The 17,691-nt window shown below is 35.3% G+C and overlaps 1 protein-coding gene across 1 annotated transcript in view; it reads right to left on the bottom strand.

The window, feature by feature from the left end:
• The window catches only part of DCDC2 (doublecortin domain containing 2), a 60,877-nt gene continuing 43,186 nt past the window's right edge, over nucleotides 1-17,691 (bottom strand). Inside the window, exons 7-12 of the mRNA XM_058178612.1 lie at nucleotides 15,317-15,463; nucleotides 13,435-13,489; nucleotides 12,680-12,830; nucleotides 5,207-5,307; nucleotides 2,955-3,251; nucleotides 1-2,054 (exon numbers count right to left, since the gene is read on the bottom strand). Of these exons, the coding sequence (XP_058034595.1) occupies nucleotides 1,944-2,054; nucleotides 2,955-3,251; nucleotides 5,207-5,307; nucleotides 12,680-12,830; nucleotides 13,435-13,489; nucleotides 15,317-15,463 (862 nt within the window). The 3' untranslated portion in view covers nucleotides 1-1,943. The remainder of the gene's footprint in view (nucleotides 2,055-2,954; nucleotides 3,252-5,206; nucleotides 5,308-12,679; nucleotides 12,831-13,434; nucleotides 13,490-15,316; nucleotides 15,464-17,691) is intronic.

The raw sequence follows: 17,691 nt of genomic DNA, 5'->3' as shown, positions 1-17,691 counted from the left end.
TATTTATTTGCTTCCAAAAGTATATTTTCTTTAAAATATATATTTAAAATATTGATGTTTTAATAAACTGCATCCATTTATCCATCTTTTATACAAACAGCCAAAGCAGTTTTAAAATGAGCACAGAAATGGATCCAGAATCTGATAGGAAAATAATTATTTTCAAAGGTCAATTAACCATATTTGAAACATCAGTATATAATGAGTAAATGTGTTCGGTAGCCACATAACAATCTCTCACAATTACTTCTATCACTGAAAACAGAGGGTTGAGGATCTACAGACAGCATTTATTCAGTGTCACATCCGTTTAGAGATAAACTAATTTCTAGGAATACTAATTGAACTGGAAGGGTCACATTTTGAATTGAGTTACATTCCTTCTGATTAAAATGACATTAGCTAACTATGCTATCTGCATAGTTAGCAAATGTCAGTGGCTAACTATAGCATAAATATGGATACTCTTATTAGAATAGGGTTGACAAAAATTCAGGCTAGCTGTCTGTAGGTCAGCCTCAGGATTACATGTTAAAGCATGTTCAGGTATTCATATATAACAACAACAAAGATATTTTAAAGTGGTCGAAGTATTTGTAAAGAACAAGCTAAACATATCAACTTAAAATAAAGATTCAACCTATATAATAAAAATGGCTTGAACAAGGACTATTAGCAAAATTTAGAAGTAGTAAGTTATAGATCTCACATAAAAGAAACATATACCCTAGTGAGCATTAATTCCCATAACAGTTTAAAACTAAGCCTCTTTCTGGAGTCTGTGAGTCCAGCATAAATGGAGTTATATACAAACTATCAATATTTTTTCAGTATTTGAAAATATAAGTTTTTCATGAACTGAACTTTAAGACAAAGAGAACATGATTTGTAAATTGGAGTTAATTTTTAAAATAATGTTTTTTAAAAAATAAATTACCAAACCATAATATTGTGATTGGTTATGTGTCCTGGGTTTAAAAAAGTGGACATAAGCGATAAGTTTATATAGCAACTTGCCGTGATTATTCAGATTGTTCCTGATGGGAACAATCAGAAGAATCTTTTGACTTGGAAGAATCTTTGACTTAAACTAGCATAAACTGCACAGAACAAAATAATGCTGGATGAATTTATGAATGTACTTATTTGCAAACAATCAGCATCCAATCATCAAAATTCACTATAATGTAACTGCATACCTTATAGTATATATCAATTAATGTGCATGTGGCAGAATTTCTATAGTTAATTGATCTAATAAGCCTTCTTCGTTTTGTGACCACATTCTGTCAACTGATTCAGCAATTCACTCCAGGCATGAGGGTTCCAATCAGTATATGCTACTATCTTATACATGCAGTGGTTTCCCATTCCTTTCAGTGGGGAGAGCAGATCCACATGTAAATATAAAATAAGTCTAATAGAAAAAGCCCTTAAATTTAGTAGAGGTTGGTTAAGTAAGAATCAAGTCTAATGTAGTCCTAGCCACGTTCACCTTATCACAGAGTTATACCCCTAATAGTAATCTAAATTCTTTAAATACACTGCAGCTTATATAAATATTCATCTTAAAAATGTTTAAAGTCTTTTTTAAAAAACACAAAAATATCATTTAGCTCATTCACCTGTTTTTTTAATCTCTTTCTTGTGAATTTACCTAGGGCTAATGTTTCAATATTTCGTCTTCCATAATGACCCTACTCATTAATATATTCCCTTAAAATTTTGTATCTTGTGTCAGCATTTACAATTTAAACTTCCTTTTAATGAACATCTCTTTAATGATGTTATGTCTGAATACTCTTTTCATGTCGAGGCTTAATGGGTAAAAAAAGTTCCATCATATTATTATACCATAAATTAATCAAATGTGGAAGATGACACCCTTTGTTCCAAACATAAAATTCTTCATTTTCTGAGAACATACATCTTCTAAAATATGCCTATGCTACTGCGGCATAGTCATTGGTTTGTTCATTCTTCTCACTTTCTTGTGGACTGGTGATGGTGACTCTTGGAGCTGGGACTTTTTCGTAAATCCCATTGGAATCAACCTAGAAGAAAGAAAAAACACATTTGAAATTGACATATTTGTGTCATAAAGTCATATTTAGTTTGTTAGTGTGTATGTATTCATAATGATAAAGAAGCTCTGAATTCTACAAGTTGGAAGTCATCACTGAGTATGCCAATTGCTTTTGCTCATCAAACTTTTAACCCTTTTCTATGCGTATGGATTAGCTTCATTAGATTATAGCAAGCACAATCTCTAGTGATAAAGCTACTAACACATTATATACATACATACATACATACATACATACATATATGTATTTTGTGTGTGTGTGTGTGTGTGTGATTAGAAAAATATTTTTTTTGCTAGTAAAAAATAATAGTAAAAATGAATAGGTTTTTAGTTATCTTGCAGAAATAAAAGGAAATGAGACAACTGAGGATTAAGATAGATATGATAAAAAAAACCCTCATCCTTGCTTAATAACTTAGTTAATGTAACTTCCTACAGATTATTCTGGGAAAATCCATCATGGCAACTAAACAGCATCTGCTTTTGACTGGTATCAGATGTTCTGATGGATAAAACATATGATGCTTCACAGACCTCAATACTTTTGTGGATGCATGTTTCTGCTGGTTTCATATAAAGCAAATACACTCAATTTAGCAAATACATTATTTGAAAGATAATGTTATCAATTCTAGTGTAGAATTGTGATCAGAATGCATAGAGGTGTTTGAAGGTAATATCCAACATTCTTATATTACAAGGTTCAGTATTCTCTATAAAAATTCCAGTAGAATCATCCACAAAGAGAATGGTTTCCCTAAAACTGCGACACCAAGGGTGATGTAAATTGATTGCAGACTAACCTATTGCTATAGCAGACAAATGGAAGCATTTTCACATAGGTACACAAAACACAAAAACATGTTACCTGGATTTGATCATCAATACCTTCTTTTGTTTCTTCTGGATGACTACTGGGTTCCATTTCCTCACCATTTTCTTCATTTGTGTTACTAAGCATGTGGTCATTAGATTCTTGTTCTGCTTGGTCAAGGTTCTGCCCTTGTAATTCATCTTGATAATGGTCATTCTGTTTCTCTTTGCCTTCTTCCATTCCATTAATAGCATTTCCATTTTCTCCATTCATCGTTGCATATTCTCTTTTTTTTAAAGCTTTATGTTCTGGTGATACATTTTCTTCCTCATCCACAGTTTCTGCTGGTCTCTGATGAATACAGGAAAAAACTTTTAATTGAAATAATCCAGGGAGAATTATGAAAATAAATGTTCATATTATACTATGAACATTGCAGGATATAGTAGTAAATTGCCAAAATTGAATCTGGACTTCAAACCTCAAGCAAAAAAATTCAGTCAAAAATGTCAACCAATAGTGGAATGTAACAAGAAAAGAGAAATGAGAGGGTTTTTAAGAAGATTAAAGCAATCACAGGAAAATTTACAACTAGCACAAAAATATTCAATAGTAATCACAGAAGAATCAAAAACAACTTAAGAAATGTCTGAAGGACCTTACAGTTCCTTTACCAACAGGGTGTTAAATAACATAAATATTTGCAGAGAAAGAATATATTCATAAATCAATTCCATTAGAAACTGTGAAATGTCAGACAATAGGTCAGATCAATTATCAAGTAAAAGAAAACACCCGCAGAAAGTGGCAAAAGGCCAGTTTAAGTGTTAACAATTCTATGTCAACAAATATGAAACAAGACTCTGCAGACTAGAGATTGGAAAACCTAAAAATGTAAGAAAAAAAAGAAAACTATTGAATCTGCACTAATTCTTCATGTCATAGACATTTGCTTAAAAATTTACAAAAAGAATAGAAAATGAAATACCAAACAGTGACGTTTCAGACCAAAGGTGGGTGATGAAGAAAACAAAATAAAAAGATATGTTATCTTTGTTTTGTCAGCTACACCAGTTTTCTGATTGTATTAGAATACAGAATAGGCTATAATACATCAGCTAGAACACATAACTATTTTTTTGAAGAACTTTTACAAAGAACGATATAATATGTACAGTATGAAAGGATTTTGGGAATACTGTGTGGTTCAGAATAGGGAAGGGAGATAGATAATGAAATAGGCATATCTGTTTAAAATATATAACAATTGTATTACAGATATGGCAGAACAGGAAGATATGTTAGTTGAATCAAAACAGGAAGCAGGGACAAATTTTGAGGAATGGAGGCAACATTACATTTTCAGCTAAAAGTAAAGATATAGGAAAACTCATTATAAACAAATAGGAGATAAAATGTATATGTTTAGCAGGGGATTGATTTAGGTAAAACAACACACCCACCCCACCAATATGACTCTTGGCAAATAATATGACCATCTTTCAAAACAACAGTGGGCATTATTGCTATTTTATGTCCAGTTGCCCACTGATACTATAATAAATTGATATCTGGTGCTCTATCTTTCAAAGTTTCACTGTTAACAAAACATCCTGACTTTTTCCAGTAGTGAGTAAATGCATTCCTACACTGAAAGGATATGTATAGTGCCTTATTACTGATTTAAGAGGGAAAGTTCAGTTTTCAATTCTGCAAACTTGCTGTACCTTTTCTGTTAAAAAAAAATTACTCAACCCCGAAGTGATCAAATTTAATCTATCCAAAGCTACCCAGAAGAAGGGCTACATTACCTACAGGGGCTGATAAATTGTAGGAGAAGAGTCGGCAGAGCTGGAGGACAGAGTTAAGCACATCATCAGTTTAAATAAATCTTCTATGCTGCAACTTAACATTAATTTAAGTGCAAAGGATCAGGACTATCCATTAAGTTGAAGCCAGATAAGAGTCAACAGAATTCAATGGACCACTTGTGAGAATGTAATAACTTCAAACTGATGTGGCACTTAACTCTGCCCCTCAGCTCTGCTTGCTCTTCTGCTACATAAATCTGCCAAAAGAAAAAATCAGACAGTTCTCTTCTATGCTGCATCAAAAAGTGGTTCTTTTAAAAGTTATATTTTCTCTTCTGCATTCCCTGCATTAAAGAAGACTTACTGCCTAGGTTCCCTATCTTTTTCCTAGAACTCAGCAGCCTTCACATTAGTGCACATCCAAAGCATGCAATATCAATGAGAAAGTGCAAAGTTGTTTAAAATGTGGGTGTTTATTGAAACTTTTGAGATTACCTGGTCAACTGGGACCTCAGTTTGAGTGTCTTCATCTTCCTGGACTTCTGCTGCCCCTCGCATTTCAGATCGCTTTTTTCCAGCTTTGTAAACACCATCATCTGAAGTGGAAAGAAGCAGAGTCAATTTTATGACACTGTGTGATGAAATGATTGCACTGCATCTAAATAATCTCATTGGTTATCTTTTGCATTATAATCATACCAGCATTAATAATGACAAGGTAACTTGAAGCTGTTTCTTCTTCAGAAATTTACTTCCAAACAGATACAGTATATTAACATGGTAACTCATGAAATAACACACAGATTAACGGTTTTATCAATATAAAGACTTACCTGTGGTGAAACTCCATATCTGTGTCACTTCTACATGTTAAAAATGACCCCTGAAGTTTTCCTTAGGGTTTGCTTTATTTATTCAAACCACAAAGCCTCAAGAAGGCAAGGTGGATAGAATAACATCACTGATGCCACAAACACACATTTAGAGGAACTCAAAGAAGCACTTATTATAAGGTACTATAATCCTAGTGAAAAGATGCCCATTCAGAATGACTAAATGGATGAACAACAGGTACTCCACTATAACCATCCGGCTACAATTGCCAGCAAATCTACTGTTGAACTACTTGGAAACAATGTTTGGATTTAAAATAAATAAAAATGGTATTTCATTATGTTTTTTATTAATTGGATTATCAATACCACATCTTCTCTGAAAAATAGAAAAGCTAGAAAAATATTTCAATAATGATATGCTCGAGTGAGAAGAAAAGATTAACTGATCTAATATACATTTAGAAAGTAGAAGCAAAGACAAATATATTTTGAGTTCCTTAAAAGCTGTTAAAGTCCACCTCTTGCTTTTGAAACTGAACACGGACACAGGAGAGGGCTTTTTTCAGTAGTTGTGTTCATAAATAGATAGTTCTCTACTTATGATCATTCAAAGTTACAACCACCACAGAAGGGGTGCTATACAACCCTTAAAGTATTCCATAAATTGTCACACCAGCCCCCATGCTGTCATAGAGCTGCAAGTCAGGGGGGTCAGCTTTATGACCAGTCAGCGTTCTGCAATCACATGACTGTGATTCATGGTTTTTGCCAGTGTCTGGCAAGAAAATGGTCATTCAAATGAATGGGCTCGATTAACAACTGTTCTGTTTAATGACCACACAAAAAGAAGGCCAAAATATTACTTCCAGTCACATGGTGCCTCAACCTATGACCATAATGACTTACAATGAAATTGTAACATATCCTGCCCCAATTACAGTGGTAAATTGAGGACTACTTGTAGAGATTGTGGCACAAAGTGACTTTAGGGAAATATTTGGCTACTGGGTGAAAAATATCTATTCAGTTAGACCTCTGGACTATCCAGCTGAATACTTTTCTTTGGTGTTGCCGATGGGTTTAATTTAAGCAGCATGCTGTGATATTTCTGTTTATTTATTTTATTTTATGTTGTTGCATTACATCATATGTCTGATAATTTTTACCTTGCACCAAGGTATACATTTAAACCATTATTTCTCAAAATGTCCAGATAATAGATGGGTGATCACTCGAAAGAGCCTTTTTCTTACATGTTGTTTGTGAGCATGAACTTGCATGTCATTTTGCATACAATAGCAAGGTTGAATGCATAGTGACCTATCAGCTTCAAAGACCTGCATGGAACTTAAATATCATTTATGTTTTTTAACATATACCATTTTTCAAAGGAGTAAGACATGGAGGTTTCTGTCTAAAGCTCTGAACATCTGACCTGAAGCTCACTCTACAGAGGAAATTACAACAGAGGGGAACAAAGCAGAAGTGACAGATTGCAACAAGGAGGAAATTGCAAGAATGGGTAGAGAATATTACAAGCAGAAAGTATGAGGCTCGGAAACAAAGAAACCAGGCTGCAACTGGCATCTCATTGTGGCTGCACTGGGAGAAAAAAGCACAAAAAGCAAGTTACTGTCTACTAGTATTTCGCAAGCCGCCACATTTAATATCATTTTTCCCCTGTAACATTTTTTATTTATTTCCAATGGCAGTTTTATCTTTATAGTTTTTAAAGACCAATCACTGTTTAGTTTTATGTATTGATTAAAATGCAATTATTAACAGTATATTTCTTGATCAATTCTTGTCCCAGTTAAATCATTACTTTTAATCATAGGGTGGTGTTGCACAAATTCATTTTGTCATTTTAGGAGGTCACAGTATTGCAACGTTAAAAAACTTTGATGAAAATAGGTATAGGTAAACATAAACTAAATGCAAAGCAATTAAGTAATACATGCCATCTATCATGAATTCATCATATAAGATGCTTCCATTGAAAGGTCCACCTTAATGGATACTATCATTCCCAAAATTCCCAGCCTGGCTATGGAAGATTGAAAGTTTTAAATCTATATGCTATGTTCATTTATCTTATGAATGACATTGATGGATATTAAATTTTAAATATGAGGGCCAATGAACCAAATTATTACACATCCCACACACAAAGGTATAATTGCCACTACTTTTTATAATATTAATTAATAAATCTGAGGTGTTAATAGTCATTGAGTTTGCTGAAAAAGGCAGTTGAAAATGAAGTATCTGTCTACAGCAATGTTTTTCAACCATGGCAACTTGACGTGTGGGCTTCAGCTCCCAGAATTCCCCAACTAGCTATACAGTCCTCATGTTTTCAAGTTGCCAAGGTTGAGAAATTCTGGTCTACACTAATTGACCATTCCCAATAATTTCAGTGTTTTAAAGGTCACTGTTTCTGCTTGCAGAGCCAAAATAGTTCTACACAGAAGGCAAACCCATGAAAGTTTGGGTTCCTAACAGTTGAAAAGAAACCAACAAGCAATTTATGAAAAATGTTTAGAAAAGAAAATATGCAAATGTGATGTCCTTTCAGAGCAGCCGGTTGCAGTTTGAGCATGAGGGTTATTCCCTCATCTCCCAGAGCTCTCAACCCCACCACCCCAAGGACAACTGTTGGGAGTGTTTATAGGTAACCTCAAGTTTCTCCTTGCTGGAGAGGAATTCCAACATCCAGGATCTTCATTCCACCATAATAATCAGTCTACCATTTTTTCCCTAGAAGTCTGATAATTTCTGAAAACACTGTGAATTCTTCTATCTACTGAAAAATATTTCTTCTTTTATGACACTCAATTCCTACATTCAGTTTGAAAGAAACTGATATATTGTGATAAAAAGGAATATCAAAGAACACACTAATTAGAGTTTCAAATAGTTAATAAGTAATCAATATTCTTTCATTACATCCAGAAAATTAATGTTCCTTGCATAAGCTTATTTCTTAAGCAGGACTAACAATAAAAAATGCATTGCACACAAATGATAAAAGTATATACAACTACTTAATGAATTTCAAATCTGAAGTTCAGCATTAGAGAGAAAATAATCATCGTAATAATAGTTTGTTTCCCCTGAATATTTTATGTAAATCAGGGACATTTACAAAGCTTTAAGTTCAGAAAGTAAGCAAGAGAATTAATGTAACTTCAAAAGAAAAAAAATCAGTGTAATTTACCACATGGTATCTTATTTTTTAAAAAAATACAGAATATATTTTTCATTAGCTGTAACAGATATGTAAAAAGAATAGAGAAGGGATTCTATCCTATTCTCTAAGATAGCACACAAAGATACAAAGAGAGGTAGAAATTGCCATTGCTCTAAATATTTTTTTAAAAAGTATCCTATGAGAATTATAAATTTATCATGAAAATGGGACAGTTTTCTAAACAAAAAGCAGCCCCAACCAAATTATCTTGGGGGGGGACAAACTTCTTGCAAAAGAAGATGGCATTTATTCAACAAAACGTATGCAAGATGAAAATGAAGGTATAACACATCCCATTCTGTTAGTAGTAATAACAGAAAAATATGGGAATACTATTAGAACATATGTAACTATACAGTTAGTCCTTGTTTAACAATAGGATTTTGGGACCGGCAACTCCATCGCTGAGCAACACAGTCATAAAGTGTGATGTCACATGACCATGCCATCTGACAGCAGTTGCAGCAATCCCAGTTGCGGTCATTAGGTGAATACTGCACGGTTGCAACATCCCATGGTCGTGTGATCGCTGTTTGCAACATCTTTCCAGCTTCCCAATTGACTTTGCTTGTTGAAAGCTGGCAGCAGGTATCACACATGGCGATCATGTTATTATGGGGTGCTGCAACATAGTAATTGCAAGCTAGTTGCCAAGCACCCAGACTGCAATCAGGTGTGGAGATGCTGCAACAGCAGTTACTACAAGGATCCATTGTTCAGCACCATTGTAACTTCAAACATTGGCTGAACAAGTGGTCCTTCAATAAGGGCTACCTGTCCTGACAAATTATTGCCAATTATTCAATCATCATCTTGCTTGCAATGATGCCATTTTACCCATGCTTGAAAAGTGCTAAAAGTACTAGTGGAAAGAACAAAATAATGACATCACAGAATCTAACATGCACTGTTTCTTATATATAGCACAAAGCAAATTTAATATCCTCTTCATGAAAAGCTCTATGAGGGTGGTAGGATCATAACCACAAACAGCCAGAACCAGATAGAAAGGAAATGTTGTCAATAGAATACTTTTATTAATCTATTAATTTATGACAGCTAGATTCTAGTTTTCTGTCAACTGGCAGAACTTAATACACTAAGTGTAATTTCATAACAGTATCACTGAAACACCCACACAAATGTAAAAGCATTTCTCTTGTGACATTCTTAGTAGTAAGATGATCAAAACAGAGGTAAATTCTTATGCTAAGAATTTATTTGGAAATATCTGAAATGAGCAACAAGTGAGAGGGACCCATATCTGCCACCAATTGCAAGAACAGAGCCATAACTGAAAGAGTCACAACTTTTATTGAAAAATGTTAATGACATACAATGCATTCTTTCATTGAAGGCCCTGAAAAGATAGCCAAGTAACAGATGCAGATATTTCCACCACGCTTTTTTTTTCTGGCTACAACTGCACCTGTTACATTTCCATCTGTGAAAGGCCCAAGAGTCTCAGGACAAAGATAGCAACTTCAGAATGGAACAGCTGCTATTATCCCTTTTTTTGCAATCTGTGGAAGTCCTGATGGGAGATACTTATGCTTCTGGGAGTGTTGGATGGCTGCATTGATGTCTGTGGAAAGACAAGAGAAATAGTGCTGCATAATGCATAGTAGTTATAACAGGGTTGTAAATGTGTGATTATTGAACAAGTGACTGAAAAGATACACTTATCTGAGCATTTCGTTATTTCATCTCAACCAAATTTTCTCACCCTTCCCAGGGATATAAACCCATGTCATGTAATAATAAATAATAAATGTAATAAAGTAATACTCACCCATCCACAGGGAATCGAACAAAACTTGATTTGTGGTTTATAATTTGTTCTGCAGCTATGTGCCTTGGCTTTGCCTCTGTAAGAAATAATGAGTTAGCAGTGTTTGGCTCCAGATCCATTTTTCAATAAGAAAAGAAACTGGGTCCCCCACTGTCTACCCCATGCAGAGCTCTGAGCTTTTGTTAGAACAAGGTCTCCCAGACTCTACTCTCTAAAAAATGAGACAACATTGTTTAGCACTACATAGTATCCACATATTCCTGAAGGAGAAGATAAAAATAGACTGTAATCTTGTGTGTTGCCTTGTTCTAAAAAACTCAGAGATGATTTTGGGGCTATGATTTAGAACAGGGGTCTCCAACCTTGGCAACTTTAAGCCCAGAGAACTTCAACTCCCAGAATTCTCCAGCCAGCAAAGAATTCTGGGAGTTGAAGTCCTCCGGGCTTAAAGTTGCCAAGGTTAGAGACCCCTGATTTAGAAGACCTGATTTAAAGCCTAAATTCCCCAGACTACAATGCTCCCTTGCTTACCTTTTATTTTGTCCTTGTATCCCTGATTGTAGGAAAGAATGGAAGTTCCTTGTGTTTGATTCTGGAGACTACAGGTAGAATACCTACAATAGTTCTGAAAAAATATATTAACAATCTAGTCTTCCTAGTTTGTTATTGATTTCAGTTGTTTGCTTTAAGCCATGTATCACAAAGTTCTCATCACCAGGTTGTGCACTTGTACATTCACACATTATGGGGGAAATAGAACCTAAATCAGTGGTCACCAACTGGGTGATCCCCAAGAAAATTTTGGTAGTCCGCAGAAAAATTATTTGCATTTTTTTTATATTGCACTAAATCTGGGGTCCTCAAACTACGGCCGGATACGAGCAATGAACATTTGTGTTACTGCAGAGAGTCTCCCCCTTTGGGGTCTTTTTGTGTGGGTCAGAGGGGGGCAGGAATTCCAACGGGGTCTGCTTCAGCCTCCTGGTGTGGGGCTTTGGGTGAAGGCTGGAGGGAAGTGCCATTGGTGGCAAAAAGCCGGAGGGCCTTGTTCCAGTGGGATTGCCTTATGGCCTGGAACTGGTTGACCATGTCAGCCCACTGAACCTTCAGCACCTACTTTGCACTCCCGCAGATCTTTTCTCTGCTTGGAAAGCCTATGCTCGTAGTCCTCAGTGAGGTGCTTCTGCTGAGCCTCCTTCTTGGTCAGATCCAATTTGAATTGAGCCAGCTGTTTTGCCAACTCTGTTGCAGCTAAGTTGTTGCTTAGCTGCAACAACTGCTTCTTGTTGGGGCCCTAAAGAGCCTGGGTGGGCAGGCGAAAAGTGGCTGGCAGGCGAGGGGTGAGTAGTGGCGCCCCTCGATGTGAGTGACATTGAGCTGGCCATGCTCACCCAGTCACATGACCACCTAGCCACACCCACCCAGCTGGTCATTAGGCAAATCATATTAGCGGTCCTTGGGATTTAAAATTATGAATTTAGTGGTCCCTGAGGTCCGAAAGGTTGGGGACCCCTGACCTAAATGATACAAACCTTTGGCATAATTGTTAATATATGAACTCTGTTTTCTTACTTTATTGATATAATCCAGTATAATCCACTATATTGTGATTAATACAATGGTCAAAACCCTTTCCACAGTAGTAATGTAATTGAGTAGCATGACTCACTAATAAGTAGCAGTCTTTCTAATATTGATGAATCTTCTTTATTTGCATTTCTTATCTCATTAACCTAACAGACTAGAATAAATAAAGCATGCAAATTCAGAAATAGAAAATTGGAATATTTTGTGACAGCTACTTTTAATGTTCATTATTACATATTTAATTATTTAATTATATTTGTAATGTGTCTGGCAACAAGATGCTCGACTAGAAACAAGGTGATTGTGAGTTCTAGTCCTCCTTTAGGTGTTGAAACCAGCTAGGTGATTTGGGGCCAGTTACTTTCTCTCAATCCCATTCATTTTACTGAGTTGTTCTTGATGTTGGAAAAAAGGAGCCTTTATTGAACAAAATAAAGATCACATATAAAACAAATCACTCAAAATACAAAATAAATGGTACCCTAATTTTATGTACTTACCATTAACAGGAAAAACGTAAGATTTGGTTACAATTTTTCCATCTTCTTTTGATTTTGTAGGTATTTTAGACTCTTGACTGTGTCCAATCTTTTCCTTTCTCTTCGGCGGTTGAGGCGAAGACAATGTGTCTCCTGTGTCAGTAGATTTTGACTAATAGGATAGAGGGAAAACAGATAATGTATTCGCAGAAACCCAAAAAAGTGTTATTAAATATAAACTTCAAATATATGCATATAAAGTCTTCCTTAATAGAAATATTCCTAAATTGCAATTTTAACACCATTGTATTTTAGCTTTAATGTTGAGCCTCTGGTGGCTCAACAGACTAAGTCTGTCTGTTATTAACACAGCTGCTTGCAATTACTGCAAGTTCAAGTCCCACCAGGCCCAAGGTTGACTCAGCCTTCCATCCTTTATAAGGTAGGTAAAATGAGGACCCAGATTGTTGGGGGCAATAAAGTTGACTTTGTATATAATATACAAATGGATGAAGACTATTGCTTAACACATTGTAAGCTGCCCTGAGTCTTCGGAGAAGGGCGGAATATAAATTCAATTTTTTTTAAAAAAAGGCAATTTATTAACAGCTACAGAAATTCCAAGCAGACAAAAAGATCAAGGGAAAGCCCTATCTATGTGCTTCCTTGCCATGTCTCACAAGGTATCTATGAGGGAATCTGTAAAGAAAATATAATTTTATCTGATGGAATTAAACACAGTAAACCACGAAACCCATATTATATTTGATACTTACACTCCCCTTTGATTTTCCAGATCCACCTATAGGTGGTAGTGAGGATGTCTTTGAGCTGCAAAAACAAATCTATGTTTATTTATTTGTACATTAAAACAGCCCAACTATTGCTAAATTTTGTATAAAAACAAGATTATGATGTGATCTATTTTGCTGTAGTTTCTGTAATAATTATAGCATATCCTAAAATGATGCACAAAGTTGCTAGGATTCTCCTAATTTCTCTGAGTTGGGGTCCACTTGGTGTTGGCTGGGCAGAGAGATCAAGCCAAGAAGTCCTCCTATGGATGGTGTCTCAGAGCCTGATGCTCTTGCCCTTCCTATTTAACATCTATATCACATTTGTTGACCTAGGGTCTGATATCATCCGTGTGTTAATAAGCTCCAGTCCTGAGTCAGTCAGCTGATTTTGTCAAAATTTTGTCCCAATGTTTGGAGGTTGGATAGGTCTGGATGGGGAGGAACTGACTTTGGTTCAATTCTGATAAGATACAGTGGCTGTGGATGTTTGGACTTCCTAAACCTGGAACAGTTCCATCTTTACTCCTGAATGTGACCGCATTTCCCTCCTCAAGACTGGCATGCAACTGCCATGGCTGAAAAGTCTTTTGACAAATCCATTTGTGTGCCAAATGGGCTCATACCTACACCCTCAGAACTGATCATTTCATGACTGAACTATGAATTGAACTGAACACTGCCTGCCCATATGAGACATCTGCTCCTTGACTGTATTGTTTGCCAGTAAGCTTCCATGTATAATTTGAGATTCTGGTTTTTTTAAAAAAAAAACCTATTAGAAAAGGACCTGTTTATCTGAGGACTCCCTGTCTCTTGTAGTTTCTATCTGTCTCACACAATCTGACAGATTTAGCTTAGTTGGGTTTAATTGAGCAAACAACTTCACTTGGAAGCGAAGAGTTTTCTGTCATTATGCTTGTCCTCTGGAACACCATTCCCCCTGAGATTTGTTCAGCTCCCTCTACCCCGTCCTATTTAAATGAGCCCTTAAAATCTGGCTCTGTTCCCAGACTCTGGGTTAAACTGGGTAATAGACCACCTGTATGATTTTCTGTTTTTTTCTAAATTATTGTTATTGTTTTCTGGACTTTTGAAGGTTTTTTTTTCCTTTGATGTTTTTATCTATTGTTACTATATATTTTACAAGCTATCCAGAGTTGTAACGTGTTGAGGCAACATTTATTTTAATAAATAAATACATCTTATTAAATATTACAAAGTTTAACCATTTCACTAATTATAGTAACTTTGCTCTAGTAGTATGAAAAACAGCATTTTACCTGTTTCTATGTCTCTATCTATCTCTGTTTTCTCTCTCTCTCTCTCTCTCACACACACACACACACACACACACACACACACACACACGTGGGGGGGGAGGGAGGGAGGGAACCAGGTAAAATGCTGTTAGCCTGAGTCAACCTCTACACAATGGCTGGAAACAGCATTCACACATAACTATTCATCCTGTGTAATCTTACTTAATCTACAAAGGAATATTACAAGCTTTTTTGTGTTATACCATGGCTTTAAAGGGCAATAGTATTTTAGGTTCAGCCTAAAATATGTACTTGTATGTAATCCCAAACATTGCTAGGTATAAATGCTTCCCTACTACAAATATGACGTGAATTAGGCAATCAAGTGAACAAAGAGTATCAGCCATTATACTAGTTGTTCCTTCTTATATCTATAGAAATCTATAGTCAGCAGAATCTCAGTTGTGACTACTCTGGTGATATCTCTTTATTGTTAAAGACTCAGAATTATTAACACTATAGTAATTAACCATGTTAATATCAAGTACCAATACCAGCATTTCTGTTCATCAATAAAGCTAGGGCAAGAAACATTTACATACCCATAAGATCTCTTCACTGTGGACTTGCTGAACAATAGTTCACTATATGGCAATTTCTTAAACTTATCTCTGCCAACTGCTACATAAAACTGTCCATTTTCCAAATCCATCCCACTTTCCACAGATTTTCCATCTAAAGTATAAAGCCTATAAAAGAAACATAATAGTACCATATTAACCTTTTAGTAAATGTGTTCTCTAACATTGAATTGTATGTATGTATTTATTTATTTATTTATTTATTTATTTATTTATTTATTTATTTATTTATTTATTTATTTATTTATTTATTTATTTATTTATTTATTTATTACCTATAGATTATGAACTTTTATTTCAGAAAACAAATCACAGGAAAAAATATAAACTATACCTAAAGAAATTTGTACAAGAAAAGATCCCATGAATTTGCTGTACTTTACAAAGCTGTGATCATCAGCAATACTCATCAAAATTGTCTGCTATTGCTCCATAGCAAAAACAAAAAGTAAATTTGTATTCAGCACATAGCCAATATGAAAGGTTCGCTTGCCTCACAGAGCCAATAAATAAAAATCTCAAGAATAAACAACTCAGAATAATGTAGCAGCATAAAACAATTTAAAATCAAGCAAATATAAAATTGCTGCAACAAAACAGTAGACCAGGAACATTAAAAGCACAAAATCATCAGTTATCGCTGTAATTAAGATATAAATACTATGGAGGAAAAATTAAAGAATAAAAATATTTTTTCACAATTTCTTAAATCATGTCAGTGTAACGAATGAGCAAATAAAGGAGGGAGGGAATTGGAAAGAGTAGAAGCTGCCACCAACAAAATCCTAGCCTGAGTTGACACTAGCAAGGACTTCTTCCCAGGGTGTCATATGCAAGAAACTATAACTTCTTGGATGAGAAGTGAAACATCTGCAAAGAAAAACAAGAAAGTCCAGTTGCCTCTTGAAAAAGCACCTTTGACACAACCATGAACTGGATGACTAAGAATCTCAATAGACATTTTATAACAGCAGAATGTGATGTTCAGGTAGCAGAATACAGAAGATGTTCCATTAAGTTGAAGGGGTCTAATCATATATAGACTAGACTAGACTAGACTAGACTAGACTAGACTAGACTAGACTAGACTAGACTAGACTAGACTAGACTAGACTAGATTAGAATAGAATAGAATTTTTATTGGCCAAGTGTGATTGGACACACAAGGAATTTGTCTTGGTGCATATGCTCTCAATGTACATAAAAGATACCTTCATCAAGGTACAACACTTACAACACTTAATGATGGTCTTAGGGTACAAATTTAACACTTAATGATACAACACTTAATGATAATCATAGGGTACAAATAAGCAATCAGGAAACTTTTTTTTTTAATTTGAATTTATATCCCGCCCTTCTCTGAAGACTCAGGGTGGCTTACACTGTGTTAGGCAATAGTCTTCATCCATTTGTATATTATATACAAAGTCAACTTAATTGCCCCCAACAATCTGGGTCCTCATTTACCTACCTTATAAAGGATGGAAGGCTGAGTCAACCTTGGGCCTGGTGGGACTTGAACTTGCAGTAATTGCAAGCAGCTGTGTTAATAACAGACAGACTTAGTCTGCTGAGCCACCAGAGGCCCCATATCAATATAAATCATAAGAATTACCAGCAACAAAGTTACAGTCATAAGTGGAAAGAGATTGGTGATGGGAACGATGAGAAGATTAATAGTAGTGCAGACTTAGTAACTAGTTTGACAGTGTTGAGGGAATTATTTGTTTAGCAGAGTGATGGCCTTCGGGAAAAAACTGTTCTTGTGTCTAGTTGTTCTGGTGTGCAGTGCTCTATAGAGTCGTTTTGAGGGTAGGAGTTGAAACAGTTTATGTTCAGGTTTAAATATAGTGACAAAAACATTGAATTTACCTTGGGAAGAAACAAGAAACCCATGCAGTTTAACCAAAACAAATAATATATGCTCCTGCAGGGATCTACCAAATAAAAAGTTTAGCAAACCTTTTTTCAAGGCCATTTCCACCTGGATCCCTTTGCAATAATCAAGGAATCAGGTCAGATCTCACAAAGCAGAGATTCAGCTAGTAATTATCTGCAGATAGAATTAGGAACTCCTGACAACCATGCTGACCAAAACATTCAGGATCAGAATAGGTCCAAGGAGCTTCCTTAAACTGCAGATCTGACCTTCAGAAAAACAGCCTCTTGTTTGACAGGAAAAGTCCCTTCAACTTGGCTGATACCTCTCCCAACCCCAAGTATCACACTACTCTAAATAGTTTCAGTCCATTATCGTGCCCCTTTATCATAATTCATCCAGTTTGCAAAGGGTAGGAGTTGGGAGGGAGATGGGGATGAGGGGAAAAATCTTC

Source organism: Ahaetulla prasina, chromosome 3 (assembly GCF_028640845.1).
Source record: "Ahaetulla prasina isolate Xishuangbanna chromosome 3, ASM2864084v1, whole genome shotgun sequence".
In the NCBI taxonomy this organism is placed as follows: domain Eukaryota; kingdom Metazoa; phylum Chordata; class Lepidosauria; order Squamata; family Colubridae; genus Ahaetulla; species Ahaetulla prasina.
This window is presented reverse-complemented; position numbering and strand designations above follow the sequence as displayed.